Source organism: Protopterus annectens, chromosome 14.part0 (assembly GCF_019279795.1).
Source record: "Protopterus annectens isolate FY-2018-M chromosome 14.part0, PAN1.0, whole genome shotgun sequence".
NCBI lineage: Eukaryota > Metazoa > Chordata > Ceratodontiformes > Protopteridae > Protopterus > Protopterus annectens.
This window is the reverse complement of record NC_056748.1, coordinates 887131104-887151470: the sequence shown is the minus strand read 5'-3', so window position 1 is coordinate 887151470 and position 20367 is coordinate 887131104. Positions and strand designations below refer to the sequence as shown.

At 42.2% G+C, this 20367-nt stretch overlaps 1 protein-coding gene across 1 annotated transcript in view; it reads right to left on the bottom strand.

The window, feature by feature from the left end:
• The window catches only part of LOC122788742 (myoferlin-like), a 1037182-nt gene that overhangs the window by 255351 nt on the left and 761464 nt on the right, over positions 1-20367 (bottom strand). The window contains exon 13 of the mRNA XM_044055636.1: positions 19571-19697. Within this exon, the coding sequence (XP_043911571.1) occupies positions 19571-19697 (127 nt within the window). The remainder of the gene's footprint in view (positions 1-19570; positions 19698-20367) is intronic.

Sequence of the window (20367 nt, the reverse complement as noted above, 5' to 3'; positions counted from 1 at the left end):
ACCATAACCATAGATGTCCTTCTCTTCAATGTTGTAGTATTTAAACCTTTGGGTTAATCTCTGCCTAGCGACCAAAAATGTCTGGCCAGTATAAAATTAGTCACAGCAAGGTACGTGGGATTTAGCTGTAGGGTCCATGGGCCATAAAAGTGAAGTTAGCACGTAGCTTCCTCAGAACTGAATGCCCCAGTCAAACCAGAGTCTCAGGAGAGGTTTTGAAGTCCTGAATCATCCACTAATGATTTTTTTTTCTTTTCCAGGGAGTAGGAGGGTGGGATAGAATACTGCAACATGGAAGAGAAGGACATCTATACTTATGGTAAGATTTTACACAACTAGTCTATGTCCTATTGTCATGTTGCAGTATTAATAACCTTTGGGTGAGTGCCATAGCTCAAAGGGAAGAAGAAAAGGGTGGTTTGCAACTATTTTCCAAAAATCCACGCAGGATTGCCACAGCAAAACTTGCTCTAGATCTGGAGATGTGGTCCAGTTTGCAGTGTTTGGTGAAGGTATAGACAGATGTCCAAGTACCTGCTTCTAGAATAGAAGCAGTGTCCAACCCCTAGAAAAATGCTCTAGAGGAGGCCATGGCTCTAGTGGAATGGGCTTTTATGTTAGAGTCCATTACAGTCCAGTTGTTTGCCATGGTAGGTATAACAAAAGGAGATGGCTTTGGAGATCCAGGTAGAAACAGTCTGCTTTGTCACAGCTTTTCCCAGAGGCCTGGCATGAAAGGAGACAAACAGTTGCTCTGATCTCCTAAGGGATTTGGTCTTATCTAGGTTGAATCTTTATTATCTGTGAACATCATGGGAATGCAGGGCTCTCTGACTATCATTCTGGGTTTGAAGAAAAAAGGTGGGGAGGTGGATACATTGGCTCAGGAACAACTCACTGAACACCTTAGGCAAAAAGCATGGGTTAGTCCATAGTGGTACCCTATCCTTGTGAAAGATTAAAAAGGGTGGGGGTGACCATGAGGTCCTGGAGCTCGGACACTCAACTGGCCGATGTCAGGGCCACCAATAGTACAGTGTCCAAAGTGCAGTACTTCAGAGAGGCTGTAGCTGCTGGCTTAAATGGGGCAACGGTGAGCTTCACTAACACATATTTCAGGTCCCACGGCAGTGGAGCTGGCCTCCTGGGGGGGGCCTGAGGTGTAGGATTCCTTTCAGGAATAACTTGACTAAGTCTAGAAGCAAGTCGAGGGTCAAGTGGCAGACAAGCAGAAATAGCAGCAAGGTGGGACTTAACACAGGAAAATGCCAACCCTGCCTGCAACAATTCACACCAAGACAGCACCAAGGGGACCTCTCCTAGACATGGATCTAGCTGTCTTTTAGACACCAAATGGAGAACCTTCTCAGACAGACAGGATCTCCTAGTACTGGGTTTCCTGGCCTCCTGCAGGGCATTTAGCTTGACAAGACAGTAAAGTTGTCTGAAAGTGATCAAAACCATCACCACAGGGTTAGCCTCAGAGATTCTAAGTGGGGATGGATTAGGGATCGCTAGTCCTGTGTGAGTAGGTCCACCCTTGTCAGGTAACTTGTGATGACTGACCCTGGCTAAATGCAGAAGGAGAGGGAACCAGTGCTGTCTTGGCTGAAAGGGAGTCACCAGCAAGATTTCTGGTTTGTCCTGCTGAATTTTCATTAGGACATTTTGTAAGAGTGGGAAGGGGGGATGCATACAGAAACATCTCTTTCCATGAGATACCCTCACTAGGGGACTGGGTGCCCCTGGTACAAAACTGTGGAAGTTGTTTGTTCAGGGAAGAGGCAAACATATCCCGCCTGTAGACTATGTCCAGAAACTCATTCCTGTGTAGCATCCATTTGTGGGATTGTGACATGGACCTGCTCAAGATGTGTGCTTGAGTGTTCTGAGTTGAGGGGATATAGACAGCCTGCAGAATGACTCTATTGTTGACCAAAAATTCCCAGACCTGGAGTGCAAGTCTGCATAGCAAGTATGATCTTGCCCCCCCCCCCCCCCCCCCTGTTTGTTCACATACCAAAGAACAGTAGTGTTGCCCGTGAACAGCTTCAGGGGTTCTTGCTTCAGAATATAATGGAAGGCCCTCCATGCAAAGATAAGAGCCCTCATATTTCTGATGTTGATGTGCTCCCTCTTCAAAGGGCCTGTCCATGTGCCTTGCACCTTCAAGCTGACCATAGCAGCTCCAAACCCAGGTCTGAAGCATCTGTGTACATTTCCTGGACTAGACTTGGGGGTTGTGAGGGAAGTCCTGGTTTCAGAGAGACTTGATCCACCCACCAAATGATCTTCCTTAGGCATGATAGGAAGGGAATAGTGTGGTCCAAGGGGGTGGGAGTGTTGGGATTCATGTGGACCTCAAGTACCACTGAAGTTTCCTCATGTGGAGACTTGCCAGAGGCAACATGGGGATTTTAGAAGCCATATGCCCCAAGAGTCTGAGGTATTCATCATTGCCATCATTGCAGGGGTGTGGATGACTGACAACAGGTATTGCTTCAGGCTTTCCACCTTTTGGGGTGGGAGGAATGCCATCATAATGTCTGTCCTGATTCTGCACCCCAGGAAAACTTGGTCCTGGGAGGGATTTAAGTCCAGATATGGGGAAGTTGATGGTGAAACCCAGAAACTGCAGAACAGAAATGACTACCTGGAGATGGTTCTGCGGGTACTCTAACAATCTGCCTGGATCAGTAGGTTGTCCAGTTATAGGAACATCTATATCCCTAGGACCCTGCAATAGGCTACCACTGGAGCCAGACACTTGGTGACTACTCTTGGAGCAGTAGATAGTCCAAATGGTAAAGCAGAGAATTGAAAATGTGAGGAACCCACAGATAAATGCAAGTACTTCCTGTATTTGGGCCTTATGGAGATCTGATGTCCAAGGTGGCCAAAAATGCCTGAGGCATTAGCAGTGGAAGGAGTCTGAAGTATGAGCATGCAGAAGGCGGCATACTTGAAAAAAAAAGGTTGAGGTGAGATAGATCCTGGATGGGTCTTCATGGGCTATCTGTTCTTTGGACCAGGCAAAGTCTGGAGTAAATGCCCCTTCCCTTTTCTGATGCAGGGACTAGTTGGATAGTCCCTTGAGAGAGGAGGCTGTCCAAGACTTATTGGAATAGGGGCAGCTGGTCCTTTGGTGGGTGTGGGATGGCTCTTAAGAGTAGAGGAATGGCCCAAGTCATGCAGTATTCCCTTTTCTATGATTGACATTACCCACTTGTCTTAGATAAAGCTTTTCCAGAAAGGGAGACAGTGACAGAGTCTCTGAAAAAGAGGTATAGGATCTGGAGGTGGAAGAGTAGGAGGCATTTAGTCTCAGACTACTTGCCTTATCCTGAATTGGAGGTTTCTGGGTTGGTGCCTGGGCAGGCCTGGAAGGTGGCTGCTGCTTTCTGGAACTCTCTTTGCCCCTAGCAGGAGGAGGAGCAAAATGTTTTCTAATGAATTGGGTCTCAGTAGGATGATTTCTGTGGAATTTAGGAATTGGTGCCACAAACAAATGCTTCAAGTTCTGTAGTTTTTTTTTCCTCTTCTGTCAAAGGGTTTTGAAAAGTTCTGCTACTTAGGTCCCAAAACAAGGCAGTATTATCCAGGTGAGCATCTAGAAGTTTAGCCCTGATATTGTCAGGTAGGGGTTGGAGCCTCAACCAAGAGCACCCTGTGAGCACTGAGGCAGAAGCTGCAGATCTGGCCAATGCCTCTGCAGAATCATAACTGCATTTGATCGAGTGTCTTGTCACTTGTGAGGACAAGGAGTTCAGGTTAGAGGTTTGTGATTTTGTAGCCAAATCAGGGAGATCATCCAAGAGCTTTGAAAGCCTGAGTCAAAAGGGCCAGGGAGTACTTAGACATATGTGTCTGGTAGTTGATGACCCTAAATGCCAAAGTGGCAGAGGTATACACCCTTCCTAACAGTTCTCTCCACAGTTTTGCTCTCCTTATCAGTAGGAAGGACAGAGGCAGAGGGGAGAAGTCTGGAGGGCTTGTCTGCAGAGACAGAAATGGTACCAGGATCTGCAAAAGGGCATTTTATTAGAATTTTCCCCACTTCTAGGATCTTATAAAATCTGTCAGGCCTTCTAGGAGCAGAGGCTTGGGATTCAGGATTTTTAGAAGTTGCAGAAAAGGCATCTAAAAAGGCTGGTTGGAGTGGTGGAATGGCGGAAGGTGAAGGGATATCCATTTGTAGGAGTTGATAATGCCTCTTTTGGACTTCAGACATTTCTGTGGAGTTCCATTTGAAAAACCCTCTCATCTGAGAGATGGTTTCTCCAAAGGTAAGGCCCTCTCCAGGGAAATCCATCTCAACAGAGTCCTCCTCTAGGGAGGCATATCCTAGAGGGGAAGACATTTGTGAAGCATATGACAGCAAATCCTCTGAAGATAAATCTGAACAGTCTTCAGCCTCTATTGTAAGAGTTTCTACAGTCTGAGGCTAGGGCTGATAACAGGAGGGGCAGTGGGAGGAGAAGCAACCATGGAAAGCTAACGGCCATAAAGGCATTAAGCAAACACTGAGAGAAAGCTTGCCAATCAGGCAAGATTTCAGGCGGTGAAGTCATAAGTTTGGTATTCTGCTTCTTTTTTTAAAGAAGAAACAGGCATGGAGTGCCTAAGCTCAGAAGCCTCACTAACAGTGGACAGACTTGGTCTGGGCATCTGCAGCGAGCCGAGGTTCCCCCTTTGTCGTCAGCATTCGACTTCTGCATTATCTTAATGGACGTGCTTTCAGACCTTGATTTTGCGAACTCCAGATGGCCCTTCCATCGCAAGAGTGTTGGTTCTCTAGATAGATATTAAGGACTTGCAGATAGATGTGAAGAGTCTTTGGGACAAAGGCCTGACAAATCGTGCCGGGATTTATGGTCATGGTAGGGCCCTAGGCAGAACAGACAGGATTGTAGGTTTCCTTATTTGGGATCTGATGTCCACACCTACATGTTCCTTTTCTGGATGACATGAACCTGGGCAGGCATGCAGTGACAACAAAAAAACAAGAAAAAGGCCCCGATGGGGTACTTATCTTTAAATCACAGGATCCAATGGCAGAGATGGCAGGATGAGCGGACATTCGACTGGTTGCAGAGAATTTCTGAGGAAGGTACGTGCAGACATCACTTTCATGGACTAAGCAAACTACTGCCAATGTCAGAGATCCCACGTACCTTGCAGTGACTAAAGCTTTTGCACACTGACCAGACATTTGGGTCGCTAGGTGGAGGCTAACCCAAAGGTCATCATCACTGCAACATGAGAATAGGAGGACACTGAATGTTCTCCATCAGGGTGTAAATGTACAGGTAAGGCCTGCTGAAAAATGAGTCCGCTGCTTCATGGCAACATATTAAGCTGCCATGTAGCAAAGACTGAAAGTAACCTAATGGTTGCCATTATTTTACACCCACTAAGCAGCGCTTGTGCTGTTTAGCAAGTGTAAAATAAAAAGAGAGACTGTATGAAGAGTGAGATCGATCGACCACTAGCAGTAGCAGCAGTTGAGGTCTGAGTACCTCTCAACCTCTTAGCTCAAGAAATCTGCATAAAATGTAAAGTAAAGGGGAACAACATCTTAAAATAGGAACATATTTTAAATACTGCTGTTATGAAATCACAAAGTTGCTTAAATTATAGGATTTGTGTTAACATGCATTTTCTGAAGCACAAGTGTGTGGGTGTATGTTTCTGTATAAGAGCAAGAGAGTGAGCTTGATGGCCCACTGGCAGCAGCAGCAGCAGTAAAGAGGCTTAAGAAATCTGGATAAAGCCCAATATAAAACGGGAACAAATGCTCACAAATAGGAACAGATATCAAATATTGCTCTTATATGATTATAAAGTTGCTTAAATAACAGGATGTGTGTGTTAGCATAAATTTTCTGAAGAAAATAAGTCTGAAACTCAAGCGCATGTCATTATTTAGTGACTTCAACCCCCTAATCAGAGGGATGATTCAGTGACACAAATCTTTTGCACTAATTCTTAAATGGATCAACCGGATAGTTTAGATATTGCTGACTTTGTTATTTGTGTGTCTGATTCTAATCATTGGGGTGGCTCAGACAGAGATAAATGAGATAAGTGTTATTACTTATACATTAACTCTGGCACGGATCAGCCATATGTTTTGGACAATACTTCCAGCTTTATCATTCATAGCAGTTTGGGTAAGAGGAAGGCACAAATCAGCCAAATAGCTTACATATTTCTGACTTTGTCATTTGCGTGTCTGATTTGTGTGTACAGTTTGGATGAGAGGAAGGGCTTAGTGACATACATGGTATTACTGATTTTATACTAATTGCAGCATTGGTCAGATATTTTGGACAATGTTTCTGCCTTTGCTACTTGTGTCTCCAATTCTAATCAGAGGAATAGTTCAGTGAGATAAATGTTATTATTACTTTTGCAAGAATTCTTACATGGATCAACCAGACAGTTTCGATATTTCTGACTGTTATTTGTGTGTTTGATTCTAATCACTAGGATGGCTCAGAGAGATGAATGTTATTACTCTATCACTAATTCTGGAATGAAGCAGCCATATGTTTCGAACAATATTTCTGGCGAAACTACAGCGCGAGTACTCATCTTGAAAAGTACACGAAGATGTGGCACATGAAGGAGAGATTGACACAGTTCTTGGTAATTAATATATAAAGACAGTCATTCCAGCCTTGTTCCAGTTACTTCCAGCTCATTCTGGTAATACAGTGTCTTAGCAAGTCTTACAGTCAGTCATGTGTAGAATTTAGGTGAGAGAAAGGTCTCAGTAATATAAATGTTATACTACCTTTACTGAGTGATGGTAATAACTCAGTCTTGCATTATACCTGCACCAGAAATGTAATTAATGTCTGCTCAACAGGTTATGTGCGCAGCAGTCATCACCTTTGTCTGAACATGCAGAACTTTTCAGCAATGAAATGTAAGTCATTATCCCATTATTAATTTACAATATGTGCAGTTACAATAGAACACTGAGTCACCATCACTTGTTAGGTAAAACCCTTATGCAGCTGCCACTGTTATTCGCATTACTCAAAGTCGTTATTACATTGACGAATGCATATGACATTGGGTTCTAAGTACGTGGAGTCATGCAGAAGTCCACCCCCCCCCAATTTCTTTTTCCCAATCATTTGTGCTGTAAGATATAGACGAAGGTAACCATTGTAATATGGTAAAAGAACTGTACCTGTGTGCTGTATTTTCATGGTGGTTACCTTTGCGGGGGGGGGGGGGGGTTGGTGGGAGGGATTTGGATTTCCAAGGTGTTTAGTTTGTGGTCGGATCTAACCAAGGAGGAGTTGACTATTGATGCAGAGCAACGGTTGCTAATGTTAGTAATGACCAGGTAAAGGATGTTGCTACATCTAGTGGGGGTAAGAATAAGCTGGTCCAGGGCACTGGAATTGGTGAATTCCAGGAAATGTTGGGCAAGTGTATTGGCACATGAGCAGTTTTCCCAGTTAATGGCCACAAATCTCCATCCTTCAGAGCCATGCTATCATTTTTAAGACATAGTTAATAATAAAGAAAAAATGCATATGTGTCTTAAGTTCAGTTCTATTTAAGAGGCAGTTCTTAGATGTAGAGGTTTGCTGTGACCTTCTTGAAACCACATCATGGGCCACTTCTTTGTTTCCAGGGGTCTATTTGCATCCCATCTATCACTATTTATGACTACTCTTTGTACTTCCTCTTACTACAACTTTATATAGATATATATATATATATATATATATATACATACACTAAACTTACCGTTGATGAGCTGTAACGATGTTAAATTTTGCTCAAAACCAATTTTATAAAACTAAACAAGTTTCTCCAATAGCATTGTGTTGTCTTACATGTACACTGCCAATCAAATCATACAACATGCTATGTTATGCTGTATTCAGAACAGTTTGGCTACTTCTAAGAAAACATTCTTGTCTGTGCCATCTTCATGGCATACAGATAAAGCCCCGTCTTTGAAGGGGCGACAAAAGCTTGGCTACAAGTTGAAGCTGGTAGGAGCAGATGAGCGTGCACAGATGCTGCCAATTTGCTATCCTGATGAGATGGAAGAATTTCTGGCTTTCCAATGGGAGGTGACATCTATCAGGTGCTGCACCTGAGGAACACAAGCCTGTGAGCATGTGCTTCCACTGCACACCTGTACATAGCCTGGAAAATGTTCAGTGGCATGACAGGAGGCCAAAACCAGCTGCAGAGCTTACAGAGCTGCCATGACGATAGGGGTGCTCTATGACACAGAGCAGGCCACTTCACAGGAAATAGTAGTTGGCCCATTCACACCTACCCAATTCTCACTATAGAAGGAACAAGTGGGTTGATGAAGCACCCCAGGCAGGAATGGGTTGTAGAACCATTACCTAGCCCAAGGATGCCTAAGCTCTCTCGTGCGATGGAACAAATGAACCAACTTGGTAAAGGTAGAAGAGCTACTGGGCAGGTGAAAATACTTTTAGGCTAATACTAACTGTACTCTGTGCAGTATACAGACCAGTGCTACATGCACTGCCCGGAGGGGACAGTGCCAGTGCTATGTCCGCTGCCCGGAGGGGACAGTGCCAGTGCTACGTGCGCTGCCTGGAGGGGACAGTGCCAGTGCTACGTGCGCTGCCCGGAGGGGAGAGGCCAGTGCTACGTGCGCTGCCCGGAGGGGAGAGGCCAGTGCTACGTGAGCTACCCGCAGGAGACAGGCCAGTGCTACGTGAGCTACCCGCAGGAGACAGGCCAGTGCTACATGCGCTACCCGCAGGAGACAGGCCAGTGCTACGTGCGCTACCCGCAGGAGACAGGCCAGTGCTACGTGCGCTACGTGCAGGAGACAGGCCAGTGCTACGTGCGCTACGCGCAGGAGACAGGCCAGTGCTACGTGCGCTACGCGCAGGAGACAGGCCAGTGCTACGTGCGCTACGCGCAGGAGACAGGCCAGTGCTACGTGCGCTACCCGCAGGAGACAGGCCAGTGCTACGTGCGCTACCCGCAGGAGACAGGCCAGTGCTACGTGCGCTACCCGCAGGAGACAGGCCAGTGCTACGTCGCTACCCGCAGGAGACAGGCCAGTGCTACGTGCGCTACCCGCAGGAGACAGGCCAGTGCTACGTGCGCTACCCGCAGGAGACAGGCCAGTGCTACGTGCGCTACCCGCAGGAGACAGGCCAGTGCTACGTGCGCTACCCGCAGGAGACAGGCCAGTGCTACGTGCGCTACCCGCAGGAGACAGGCCAGTGCTACATGCACTACCCGCAGGAGACAGGCCAGTGCTACGTGCACTCTCTGGAGGAGACAGGCCAGTGCTACGTGCACTCTCTGGAGGAGACAGGCCAGTTCTACGTGCACTCTCTGGAGGAGACAGGCCAGTTCTACGTGCACTCTCTGGAGGAGACAGGCCAGTGCTACGTGCACTCTCTGGAGGAGACAGGCCAGTGCTACGTGCACTCTCTGGAGGAGACAGGCCAGTGCTACGTGCACTCTCTGGAGGAGACAGGCCAGTGCTACGTGCACTCTCTGGAGGAGACAGGCCAGTGCTACGTGCACTCTCTGGAGGAGACAGGCCAGTGCTACGTGCACTCTCTGGAGGAGACAGGCCAGTGCTACGTGCACTCTCTGGAGGAGACAGGCCAGTGCTACGTGCACTCTCTGGAGGAGACAGGCCAGTGCTACGTGCACTCTCTGGAGGAGACAGGCCAGTGCTACGTGCACTCTCTGGAGGAAACAGGCCAGTGCTAACTAGAGAATACAAGTTTAGTCTATTTCTAATTTCATCTCTCATTGAAAATTTAGGAAAAATAAGTGCTATACTGGAAGAAATATTAAAAAGCAAACATGATGAAAAAGTAGGTGCATTTTGTATTGTGAAAAGCTGTTAGAATATTATCAATTAAGGGAAAGCATACATTAGAAGAAACCAGAAGCTGTAACAACAGTCACCTAAGAAGGCTACAGTGTAGCAGCTTGAAGATGTCTTTGCAAGACTAATAAATTACAAAACAGTTAATGACCAACACTTCATCATTCATGGGACTTTCTAACTGTGCATCACAATAAGCAGCAGCGATTTTTCCATACTAGATTTGTCCACCTAGTGCTCCCTGCTGTTACTTACTGTGCTCCCCACTGTTATTGTTTTACTTCCTCATGACAAGGTGCATCACCCTATGTAGACTGTTCCTTTCCAAGGAGGGGATTTGCCTTTTGGAGACTAGAGTCCCAGACTACAGCTAGCCTACTATTTTGATGTGATTCTACTCCAGGAACCGCTTAAATTATTCTAATTATAAGATGTACAACTAGACCACCATTTGCCTGTGCCAAAGTACTACATAAGAACAAACTCATGTTTGTGTGATATCGCATTGTTTCTGCTTCTTTGTACAAGATTACTGTAAACTACTTTTGTACTTACATTTGTATACTACTATTATACTCATACTTGTATTCCTACTGTGTTTACCATGTTGGCATTGCATTGCTTTATCTACTGGATGTGTTACTGTTAATGTAAGTGATTTCTGTAATTATGCATGGCGCTTTTCTCCTTGGGCCTCCACTGAAAAGGGGTTTCATGCTCAGTCATACTTTCCCCGGTAAACACAGCAGAATATAACAGCCAGGCATAAAGTGGTCCATCATCCTCATGCCTTTCCTGCATGTCACACATGCTCTGCATATAAATGTTAGCTCCATTATCAGTTCCACTCTCTCAGTAACGCATTTTGCACCCACATGCTAGTCTTCTGGTCTTCAACAAATGGTTCTCCTGTAGCAAAAGACCCCACTGCCTCCTTTCCCCACACGATAGGAGATTTTTCCACTGGTCATACAGTCTCATCATTCCTAGCCCATTATGATAATCAAGCCTGGCTGTCTACATGCAACACTATCTTTCAGTACTGTGAAATACAATCAGTGGTGTGGTGCCTACTATTAAAAGGAATCTCAAATCTGATGAGCAAATCCACTCAACATACTGGACACACTTGTCCTCAAATAATACAGTAATGTCTAATTTTCACATTGTAAACTTTGAACAGTACTGTAATATCACAGGCTTTAACACACAGACACAGTAGACATGACCTAGCCACCATGTGGTCTATACTCTAACTGAATAGTGAAAAAAACGTTCTACTTTACATAAAAATCACCAACTAATTCATTATCTTTAAATATATACCTATATATGTTATCTCTATTTTTAAAGCTACAAAACAAATTATGACATATACAAGGATGCATATGTTAAGTTACATTGATCACTGGAAGTAAACATTAACACTGTACTGAACACAAACCTAGCTAGTTGCATAACAATCAAACCTTTTTTGTAGATTCAAAATAATTTCAAAAACTAAAATTTTTAAGCCTTTAGAATCATTTTTTACTCAAACAATCTAAACGTGTACCTGGTTCCTTTAACCTACCACATTTGAAGAATATCAGAACACTTTCTGCTTGGGCATTTGTTTTTTTCTTTTGGATAGTGTTTGTGGTACCACTGCTTCAGAAGTCGCTCCAACTTGTCCACTACACCTTTTACCATTTTATGTTTTTACAACAGGGCAGGTTACACTACTTGTGTCTGCTCATCTTCCTGGACACTTGACTTTGCTGCATTTTCTTTGTGAAAACGTACACAACTTCTTTTGCACAGTTTTCCATGAGCCTCAAAAACTGCATAATATCTTGATTTGGCTGCTTTATAAACTAATTCAATTTCAGGCTGCAGATTTCCCATTTTGCTTTAATTTAAACTTAACACTAACAAATGAGCTAGGCTTTTAGACTTTGTTAGAAGACTGGCTGTCTCTGCAGATTTCTTTCCTACATTTTTTTTTTACTTTATACTGATTTTTCAAGGATAAACCGCAGTGGTGGTGCTGCTGTAGTGTTGTCGCCTCACAGTATGACGTTGTCCTGTTCGATTCTCAGCTAGACCGTCTTCTGTGTGGAGACATACGTGAATGGGCGTACCTCCCTTCGTTGAAGGTTGTGCGTCAGAGCTGGCAACTTGGCACGTAAAAATCTACTGCCAATCATTAGCGGACCGGAGTTCCGCTGTGGCAACCCCTAACCGGGAAAAGCCGAAAGACACAACAACCAAAGAAATTAAAGTATATAATCTGCAGTCCAATCTTCTGTCAATTACCAGGTCAACTGGTGAGTCAGAAAGTCCCTATAGTGGGGTGTTCATACATCCAAAACTACAATGTGACAATCCTCAACATTCATCCCTATTTTGAGAGCTCTCACCGCTTATCCAATGGAACTTCAGTAGTGTGTGGACTTGGCTGCTATTGGCCTAAATTTTCATTCACACGCCAGTCTTGATTCCATCTATATGTACTGCACATATGAACATTATATGTATTCTCAGTCTTGGCACTAAACGTCAGCACAATAATCACACTTGAAATAGTTTTGTGTGTCAGTTTGATTACTTCAAAGAACTTGAAATGTTAATTCAAATATAATACACAATCGTTCAATGAACAAGAACTAGGCATGCTAACATTTCTTCCTCTTATTTATATATTTATGGTATGCCCTGCAGATGGCAAAACCATATACTACTTGTCCTGTCCTAGCTGCCATTCCTGGCCAAAACATTTTATCTTATGGTCCTTCCTTACAAATTACTTTTCCAGACGTCATTCATTTTCCACGCCAAGCATATTTATCTATGATTCCTGCTCATCTTCCATTGTAGTTTGATGTCCCCATTTAATTTTCTCCTTGTTGAAAGAAAAGTTTAAGAAAGCCTAGATCTCAGGTCTTTAAAATCCATGTATAACTATTTACACACATCCCCTCATCCCCATGTCTTCAGCACTATGTTACAACTAAATTCCACTGAGATATATTTTGTTAGCTTCTGAGAAACATTTTGTCAGGTTTTGACCATCAAGCTCTAGAGAGAACTCGTTTCTTTGCTGAAAGAAAAGGCTGAATGCATTTCCTTGTTGAGATGATTTAGCCCATCCTTTTACTGTGACATCCTTCAGTAACTGCGTCTCTAAATTGATATGAAAATTTCTGAAATTCTTTTCTTCCATCATCTGTAACTGTGGTATTACCCAAAGAATCTCTAAATCTCATAGTAGTTCTTCATGCTTCTCTGTTAAAAATGTTCTATTCAGTATATCAGCTGTGTATAGCTCCTTGCTTGGTCAGTATCTTATTTGAAGGTTCATAGGTTAGTATTACACTAACTGCCCTTGTGGGCCATTTTAAGCCTAGCCAATTACCCCACTTGAGAATCAAACCCTGCACCTTGTTTCTACAAGGCAAATACTGTAACCATCATGTCAGCTCCCAACTCCAATTGAATTTTATCCTAGTGTGCATTAACATTTCCACAATGGTGTCTCCTTTGTTCAAACACTCTCTGAACATGCTTCTGAATATACTTTATAAGGGTTTGTGTTCTACTTCCTCTAAAGGTTTTTACCATAGACATATTTATGAAAATTCTCACATTCATACATTTTTGCTAAATGGTCCACTTCTGCTTGAACAAATTTCTTTTGTTCATCTATAAATGCTCTTTGTCCACAGGTAGTTGGGCAACTGTCTTGTAGGTTCACAGTAACTATACCATTATCATATAATTTGTTTACAACACAACCAGATTATTTTCATCAAGTACTTTGTTGCCGGAACACCTGCAACATCCTTGAGCAAATAAAAAATCTTTCTCTTCACAGCTCCATTCCCACTACACATCTTGCTCTAATAACCTTCTTAAATGCACAGTAGTCACAAGCATATTAGGTATAAACTTTGCAAAGTACAGTATCAGTCCTAGAAACCAATGTAATGCCTGCATGCCTTCAAGCATTGGCATATGGACAAATGCTAGATCTTTTTCTGCATCAGGTTCACACTCCAATATTTCAAATGTGTCAGGCTTATTTAGCTTGAAATCATGGCGCCTTACTCTGTATTGGTCTATTGTCATGTTAACTGTATCTGATGCTTCACTAACAGAACATTAATTATGTTTACAACACCATCCAAACCTTCAATTTGGGCAATATATCTTTCTGGTGTGTCTTGTTGAATTGTTCATACTATGATTCGTCCAAGAGGGAGATCCGAGAAAGCTCTTCACTTTATAAAGAGAGGTGGGCAGAAGTGCTTTTATATAACAATTTGGTAATGGGGACAGTTTAAGACACATGGATTTAGTTAATACAAATACCTATACTTATTTATTGGCCATGCATTAATTTTCCTCATATTTTACATGTTTTTGGTTTGACACGACTCTTTCCTTGTGTCTGCTCTATCTCTAACCCTTCCTCTCCCCATATTTTCTGATCCCCGTGCTTTCTGACCATGGGAATCACACATTTTATAACTTGTTTATTCTATTACCTTGTCTTACTACTAGTCATGAGGGCATTTAACTCTTTTCTCCTTCCTTAAAAAACTTCCTGGACTCACACACAGTTGCTAAAGTGTCTCCCAACACAATGTCACACAGAGTTTACACTTCAGATTCACTTAGATAAACCAATGCAGACACTGATAACATATTGCACTCTATTAAGCTACACCTGCACAGTTTTTTTTTTTTCATTTGCACACATTGTCGCTGTCATTATTATGACAAGCTCCCTTAGAACTAGACTAATTTTCTATAATACTTGAACCTCAGGTGTACTGATGTCACCCATAGCAGACTCACTAGAAGAGTATGTTTTTTTCACTAAAGTGGTGGTGCAGTCTCATTGTCATCTGTACATTCACTTGACAAAAGTGCAGGTCTAAATGCTTACTTTATTAGACATTATACCTAGTACACCAATCAACAGTACGACACACAATCACATTTGTACTTCCTTAGATAAGGAATAAAAAGCCCAATAAAGAATCAAACTATATGTAGTGCATGGAATACCATAAATATGCTCTACAACTGGAAAAAGATAATCCTGTTAAATGCTACTATAACGCAAAACCTAACAGTTGCAGCACTTTCAAAGGTGTGTAACAAATGTTACACAACCCCCTAAGCACTTTTACATTTGGGTAAAAGGGAAGGGATGTTCCTTCAGTCCCTGAATATCTTTTCTTACTACGTCCACTGAAGTTTACAGAGGTTAGTCTGCAAGTAACTTATTTAAATTAGGGCACTACTTAAAAACTGTCCCTAACTTTTTCCTTACTTGATATCTATGCAACAGTACTCCATAAAGTGCTTTACTGGCTTTCTAAAACAGTAAAACACATCATATTTTTTTTTCTTTTGTAACGGATAGTACATGGAGTAGATAAGATAAGACTCCATGCACTACAAAGAGTTATGATCAGGTCTCACTGGTCCTAACCAGTTATGTGCTGTTGTCATGGATACCAAGATTCACTTTGGAAATAAATTTCTTGGCATCCATGTTTTGAACACATAAGAACCTAGTTATGATCCAAGACTTGATCATGACCCTTTATATGTCATACTGTTCCAATCACTGTCATTTTATGTGCTCGGTTTAAGAGTACACAAATTGATGCCTTTGCTGAAATTTACATAAATTTTTATTTAGAAATTAGAAAAAAGTATATATTGTTAGTTACTACTATATAGAAATTGGATCTGAAGAAGCTCTGCCACAGGTAAAACTACCTTTTGTTTTAATTTAATAAACTGTTTAAACAAGCACTACCAGCTTGAATCCTGTTTTCTTATTTATGAGAATAATGCAAAGTGATCTACGACACAAACCATCCACAAGAAATTTTGACAATGGCCTATGCTGATAATTCAGTGGCAGTATATTAAGTGCAATCATTCTTATTCGATTAGTTTTCATCTTTTGTGTTTTGGTATGCCTGTTTATATACACATCTGCACTCTCAAAGCAGCATTACCTCTAGGCCAACTTCGTAGCAACAGGCAGAAATTCTGCAAACTACCTCTTTAGACTTTTTGGCTACTTGAGTTGCAGACAATTAGCATCAGTCCCCTTTTTACAATTTTGTACATGAGGTCAGGGGTGTCATACGAACACTGGCCATCATCTATAGCTAATATTTACACCATGTGGAAGGGGTGTAATTTCTAATACAGAGCTTCCCATTTTCAGACAGAATTTCCTCCCAGTGAAAGAATACATGAAGGGTGCAGCCAAGCCACATTTCTACTGAGAACTGTACTTCTATAGTTCCAACAAACGGTTCCCCAAGAGAGAGTTACAAGATCACATATAAAAGTGGTCATTGTGGAACTCTGGTACTTTCTCCAGATTAAGGAAAGGTCATTAGGGCATAATCACAGACAGCAAAGTTATACCCAGTGAAACAGTCATCCCATGGCATAAACCACTGGTGGCCACAGTGAGCTGCCAGCAGTAGTCACAGAAGGTTCTAAGATCAATAGAGATCAGGCTGAAGATTTAGAAGTTGACTAGACATAGTGCAAAAGCTCAAGAAAATACCCAGAGCTCTAGCACCTCAGGAAGAAGAGAAAACCGTTGGATATGAAGAAAAATGTCACCATCTTAAAAACAGCATGTGTGAAGACTGTAGAACAGATAAATGGCTGAACCACATATGCAAATAAGGTGCATGAGGAAAGCTGGTGGTAGAATGCAGATGTCCAGTAAGTTACAAAAAGAATGGAGTTCTGGAAAAAGTGTGAGATAGGATGGACCAGGTTGAGAAGGAATACTGGACAGCTAACAAAGAGGCTAAGATAGCAATTACAATAGTAAAGAACAAGTATCAGGGACACCCTACCCAGGTTCTGGAAAGTGATTCAGTTGATTGCATAAAAACTATCAGGCTGCAAGGAAACGCAGAAAGTTAACAAAAATAATAAGTCACTATTCATAAAGAATGGGACAACAATCAGCTTACCAGTCCGCAGTACATCAAAAGCAGATGCAAGAGTACTTCTACCAGATTCTAAATGAAGAAACCCCCCCACAGCGTATGATGCAATATGAAGAATCCTACATTAGGTGAAATAAGACCAGCACTGAGGAAAATTAAGTCAAGGAAAGCAGCAGACAAAGTCACATGATATGATATCAATATGTTGGGCGAGTTAGGGAAGAAATGGCTCCAGAGGTAGTCAGTGGCATTGAGAAAAATACTTCACCCATATGACTGGAGAATAAGCATTTGAGTGTTAATGTACAAGGACAAAGGGAACATTGACAAATGTGTGCAATGCAGAGGTATCAAACCCCTGAAACACTGCATGAAAATGCTGGAGAGGGTGACTGATAAATGAATAAGCGGAGTAGTACAAAGTAAGATGGGAGACGTGCAGTCTGGATTTGGTTCAGGATGCAGCACAGAGCAAATATTGGCAGTGAAGACAATGGAGAAGAAGCTGAAGATGATGATATAAGTGCAATTGGGCAAGCCTAGACTTAGAGACGTTAATTGATAGGGTTGCAAGAAAGCTGATTTGGGTAGCCTGGGATGGATGTAAGGCTCAAACATTTGTAGAATTAGTATAGGCTATGCACAGGACCCAATGACATAAGTACTAACAGTGTTCACACTCTACGAGCAGTACCCAGTAGAAGTGGATGTGTATCTAGGTTCATCCTTAAACTCACTGCTGTTCATACAGATGATGGACTATATTAGCAAGGAGGTCAGAAAGGACAGATCAATAAAGCTGCTGTATGCATATGTGCATCAGAAGCAGAATGTGATTAGAAAACCTCAGGAAATGTTAAGGGAATGGAAAACTCAATGCACATACGATGAAATGGAGCTTAGACAAGACAGTTGTCGTGGCAGCAAATATATGAAATCAGAAAAAGCTGAAACTTCTAATAGGAGAGAAAATATAAGAACAAGTTAACAGCTTCAAGCACCTGGATTGAATGGTTAAACAGAAGGCTAAAGGAGATCAAAGCTACAATCAGAAGGGCTTCAGCCAACTGGCATAGAGTATCAGGGGTAATGTGTGACAGAAAAATGCCAAAGGTGATGAAAAGTTAGGTGTACAAAACACTGCTGAGATAAATAATTATGCATGCTACAGAAACCATGGCAGTGAAAGCACAGAAGTTGAGAAAGCTAGAGGTACTGGAGAAGAATTTCCAAGATGGGTGGTAGGACGCACATGGTGGGACAGATAAAGAAATGATGACATCAGGGCAGCAGCTAAAGTAGGTGCATTTGTTTGCAGAGAATGTAAAAAAGAACAGATCATGGTGGGTGAGGCATGCGTGCAGGAAAGCAGAAGATGATTTGGGAGAGACAAATGGCAAGAGGAAATGAGGATAAGCAAAGACACGGATGGGCTTGCAAGGAAAAAGACGCACCATTCAGGCTTGACTGCTGTAGACAGTAGAGGAATGGTATGGAAGCAAAACAGTTGGCGATGATTGATGTGGCACCCAGAACCCATGCTGTAAAAAATGCGTCTGATGATGAGTACAAAATACAGCAACTCTTGAAAACAATTATACTTCTTCCCTTCTGCAGATGTTTCTTTGGGTCTCGGTTCCTTTTCAACTCTGGCACTGTTATGTTAGACAGCATAATGAATGGGATACAAAGACAGAACTGTCTGGAAGACCATTTCCACATGACATGAAAATCACTCTTACTAGCCTTAATGCCACCGACATGTACATCCAATATGTCCTCTAACTTTTCACTGCCAATTTGATCCCTTTGGTAACATGAGCCCCCCCTCCCCCCAAGATGGGAATGCAAAGATGCTTAAACGAGATTATACCTGGCATCAAGGTACATGAAAATACATATCAGCTGAAGAACTGTTCTGCTCAATTTATTCCAATAACCATAAACAGTTAAAGATCATCATCTTCTTTCGACTGCTCCCGTTAGGGGTCGCCACAGCAGATAAACTGTTTCCATTTCTTCCTGTCCTCTGCATCTTGCTCTGTCACACCAACCACCTGCATGTCCTCTCTAACCACATCCATAAACCTTATCTTAGGCCTTCCTCTTTTCCCGTTACCTGGCAGCTTCATCCTTAGCATCTTTTTCCCAATATACTCTGCATCTCTCCTCAACACATGTCCAAACCAACATAATATTGCCTCTCTGGCTTCGTCTCCAAACCTTCCAACCTGGGCTGACCCTCTAATATACCTATTCCTAATCCTGTCCACCCTTGTCACACCCAGTGCAAATCTTAACATCTTTAACTCTGCCACATCCAGCTCTGACTCCTGCCTTTTTGTCAATGCCACTGTCTCCAACCCATATAACATAGCTGGTCTCACTACCCTCTTGCAGACCTTCCCTTTCACTCTTACTGGTACTAAAGAAGATAATGATTAAAACATATTCTGCACTCAGTACGTTGCTTCCTTTTACCTGGATATGACCATCAATCTAGGGTCAAGTTGGCAAGACTAACTTTGCTGCAAAATAGATCAAAAGTTTATGAAGAAACAGCACAAATGCCACTGCATTTTACACTGTGCAAAACAAAAACAGTATTTTGTCTGACAGCAGGTTCTTTCAGGTGAGTGACCTTCAAAAGAACCTGGACATTTCCTTTAAGATGCTGTTATTAATCAGGGTAAAAAGACAGGTCACTTACTTTGAGGAATATCCTCAGCTCTGTAGATTTTCAGCACAAAGGTAATCCATCGCAGAGCTATACCTGCTGGCATCAACAGATTGCTCTCAATATCTTCCTGGTCCTCATTCACATCTTTTTTCTCAAGCTGTTGATAACACATACAATACACTGTTTACTAAAGACTCTAGTAACATTTTGAAAAATCAAACGAGGACAACAAAACTGTGCTACAAATTTATACTCACAGGCACTGACACACTGAGACAGATCAGGAATAAATTAACCAGCAGGTTGCACTTTATGGTTCTTATATCAATAAAGGTTATTTGATGCACATTATCGAAACAATTATCTAACATCAGTTTTCTTTTTCATAACATTGACCATTTAACCATGAGTAATGCTTTTAATCAGTACATCCCAAAACAAATTGTTTTAGACTTTATTAGAAAATACAGAGTAGGGAAAAATAATAATAAAAAATTATTAAATAATTAGCATATCTAGCTTAAGAGAATATATGAGTACAGAGACTTCAACTGTTTTGTTAAAAAAAAAAAAAAACTATGTAGTTTGAAATATCCCTCTCAACACACACACACTGGGGGTGGCTGTCCTGGGAAAACCATCAGAAAGAGTGGTCAGCAGGAGTTGATGGTGTCGAAGTCCATTATCAGCACTGCTTTATGAATCTGCAAAGATATTGTGGCTGCATGACGAATGCCAATACTGCCATTGCAGTCGCGGCTGAAGCAGTTAGTGTGTGAAGTGATGGCTGATCAGTAACTGTAGCAAGCTTAGATGCAATTAGTTAC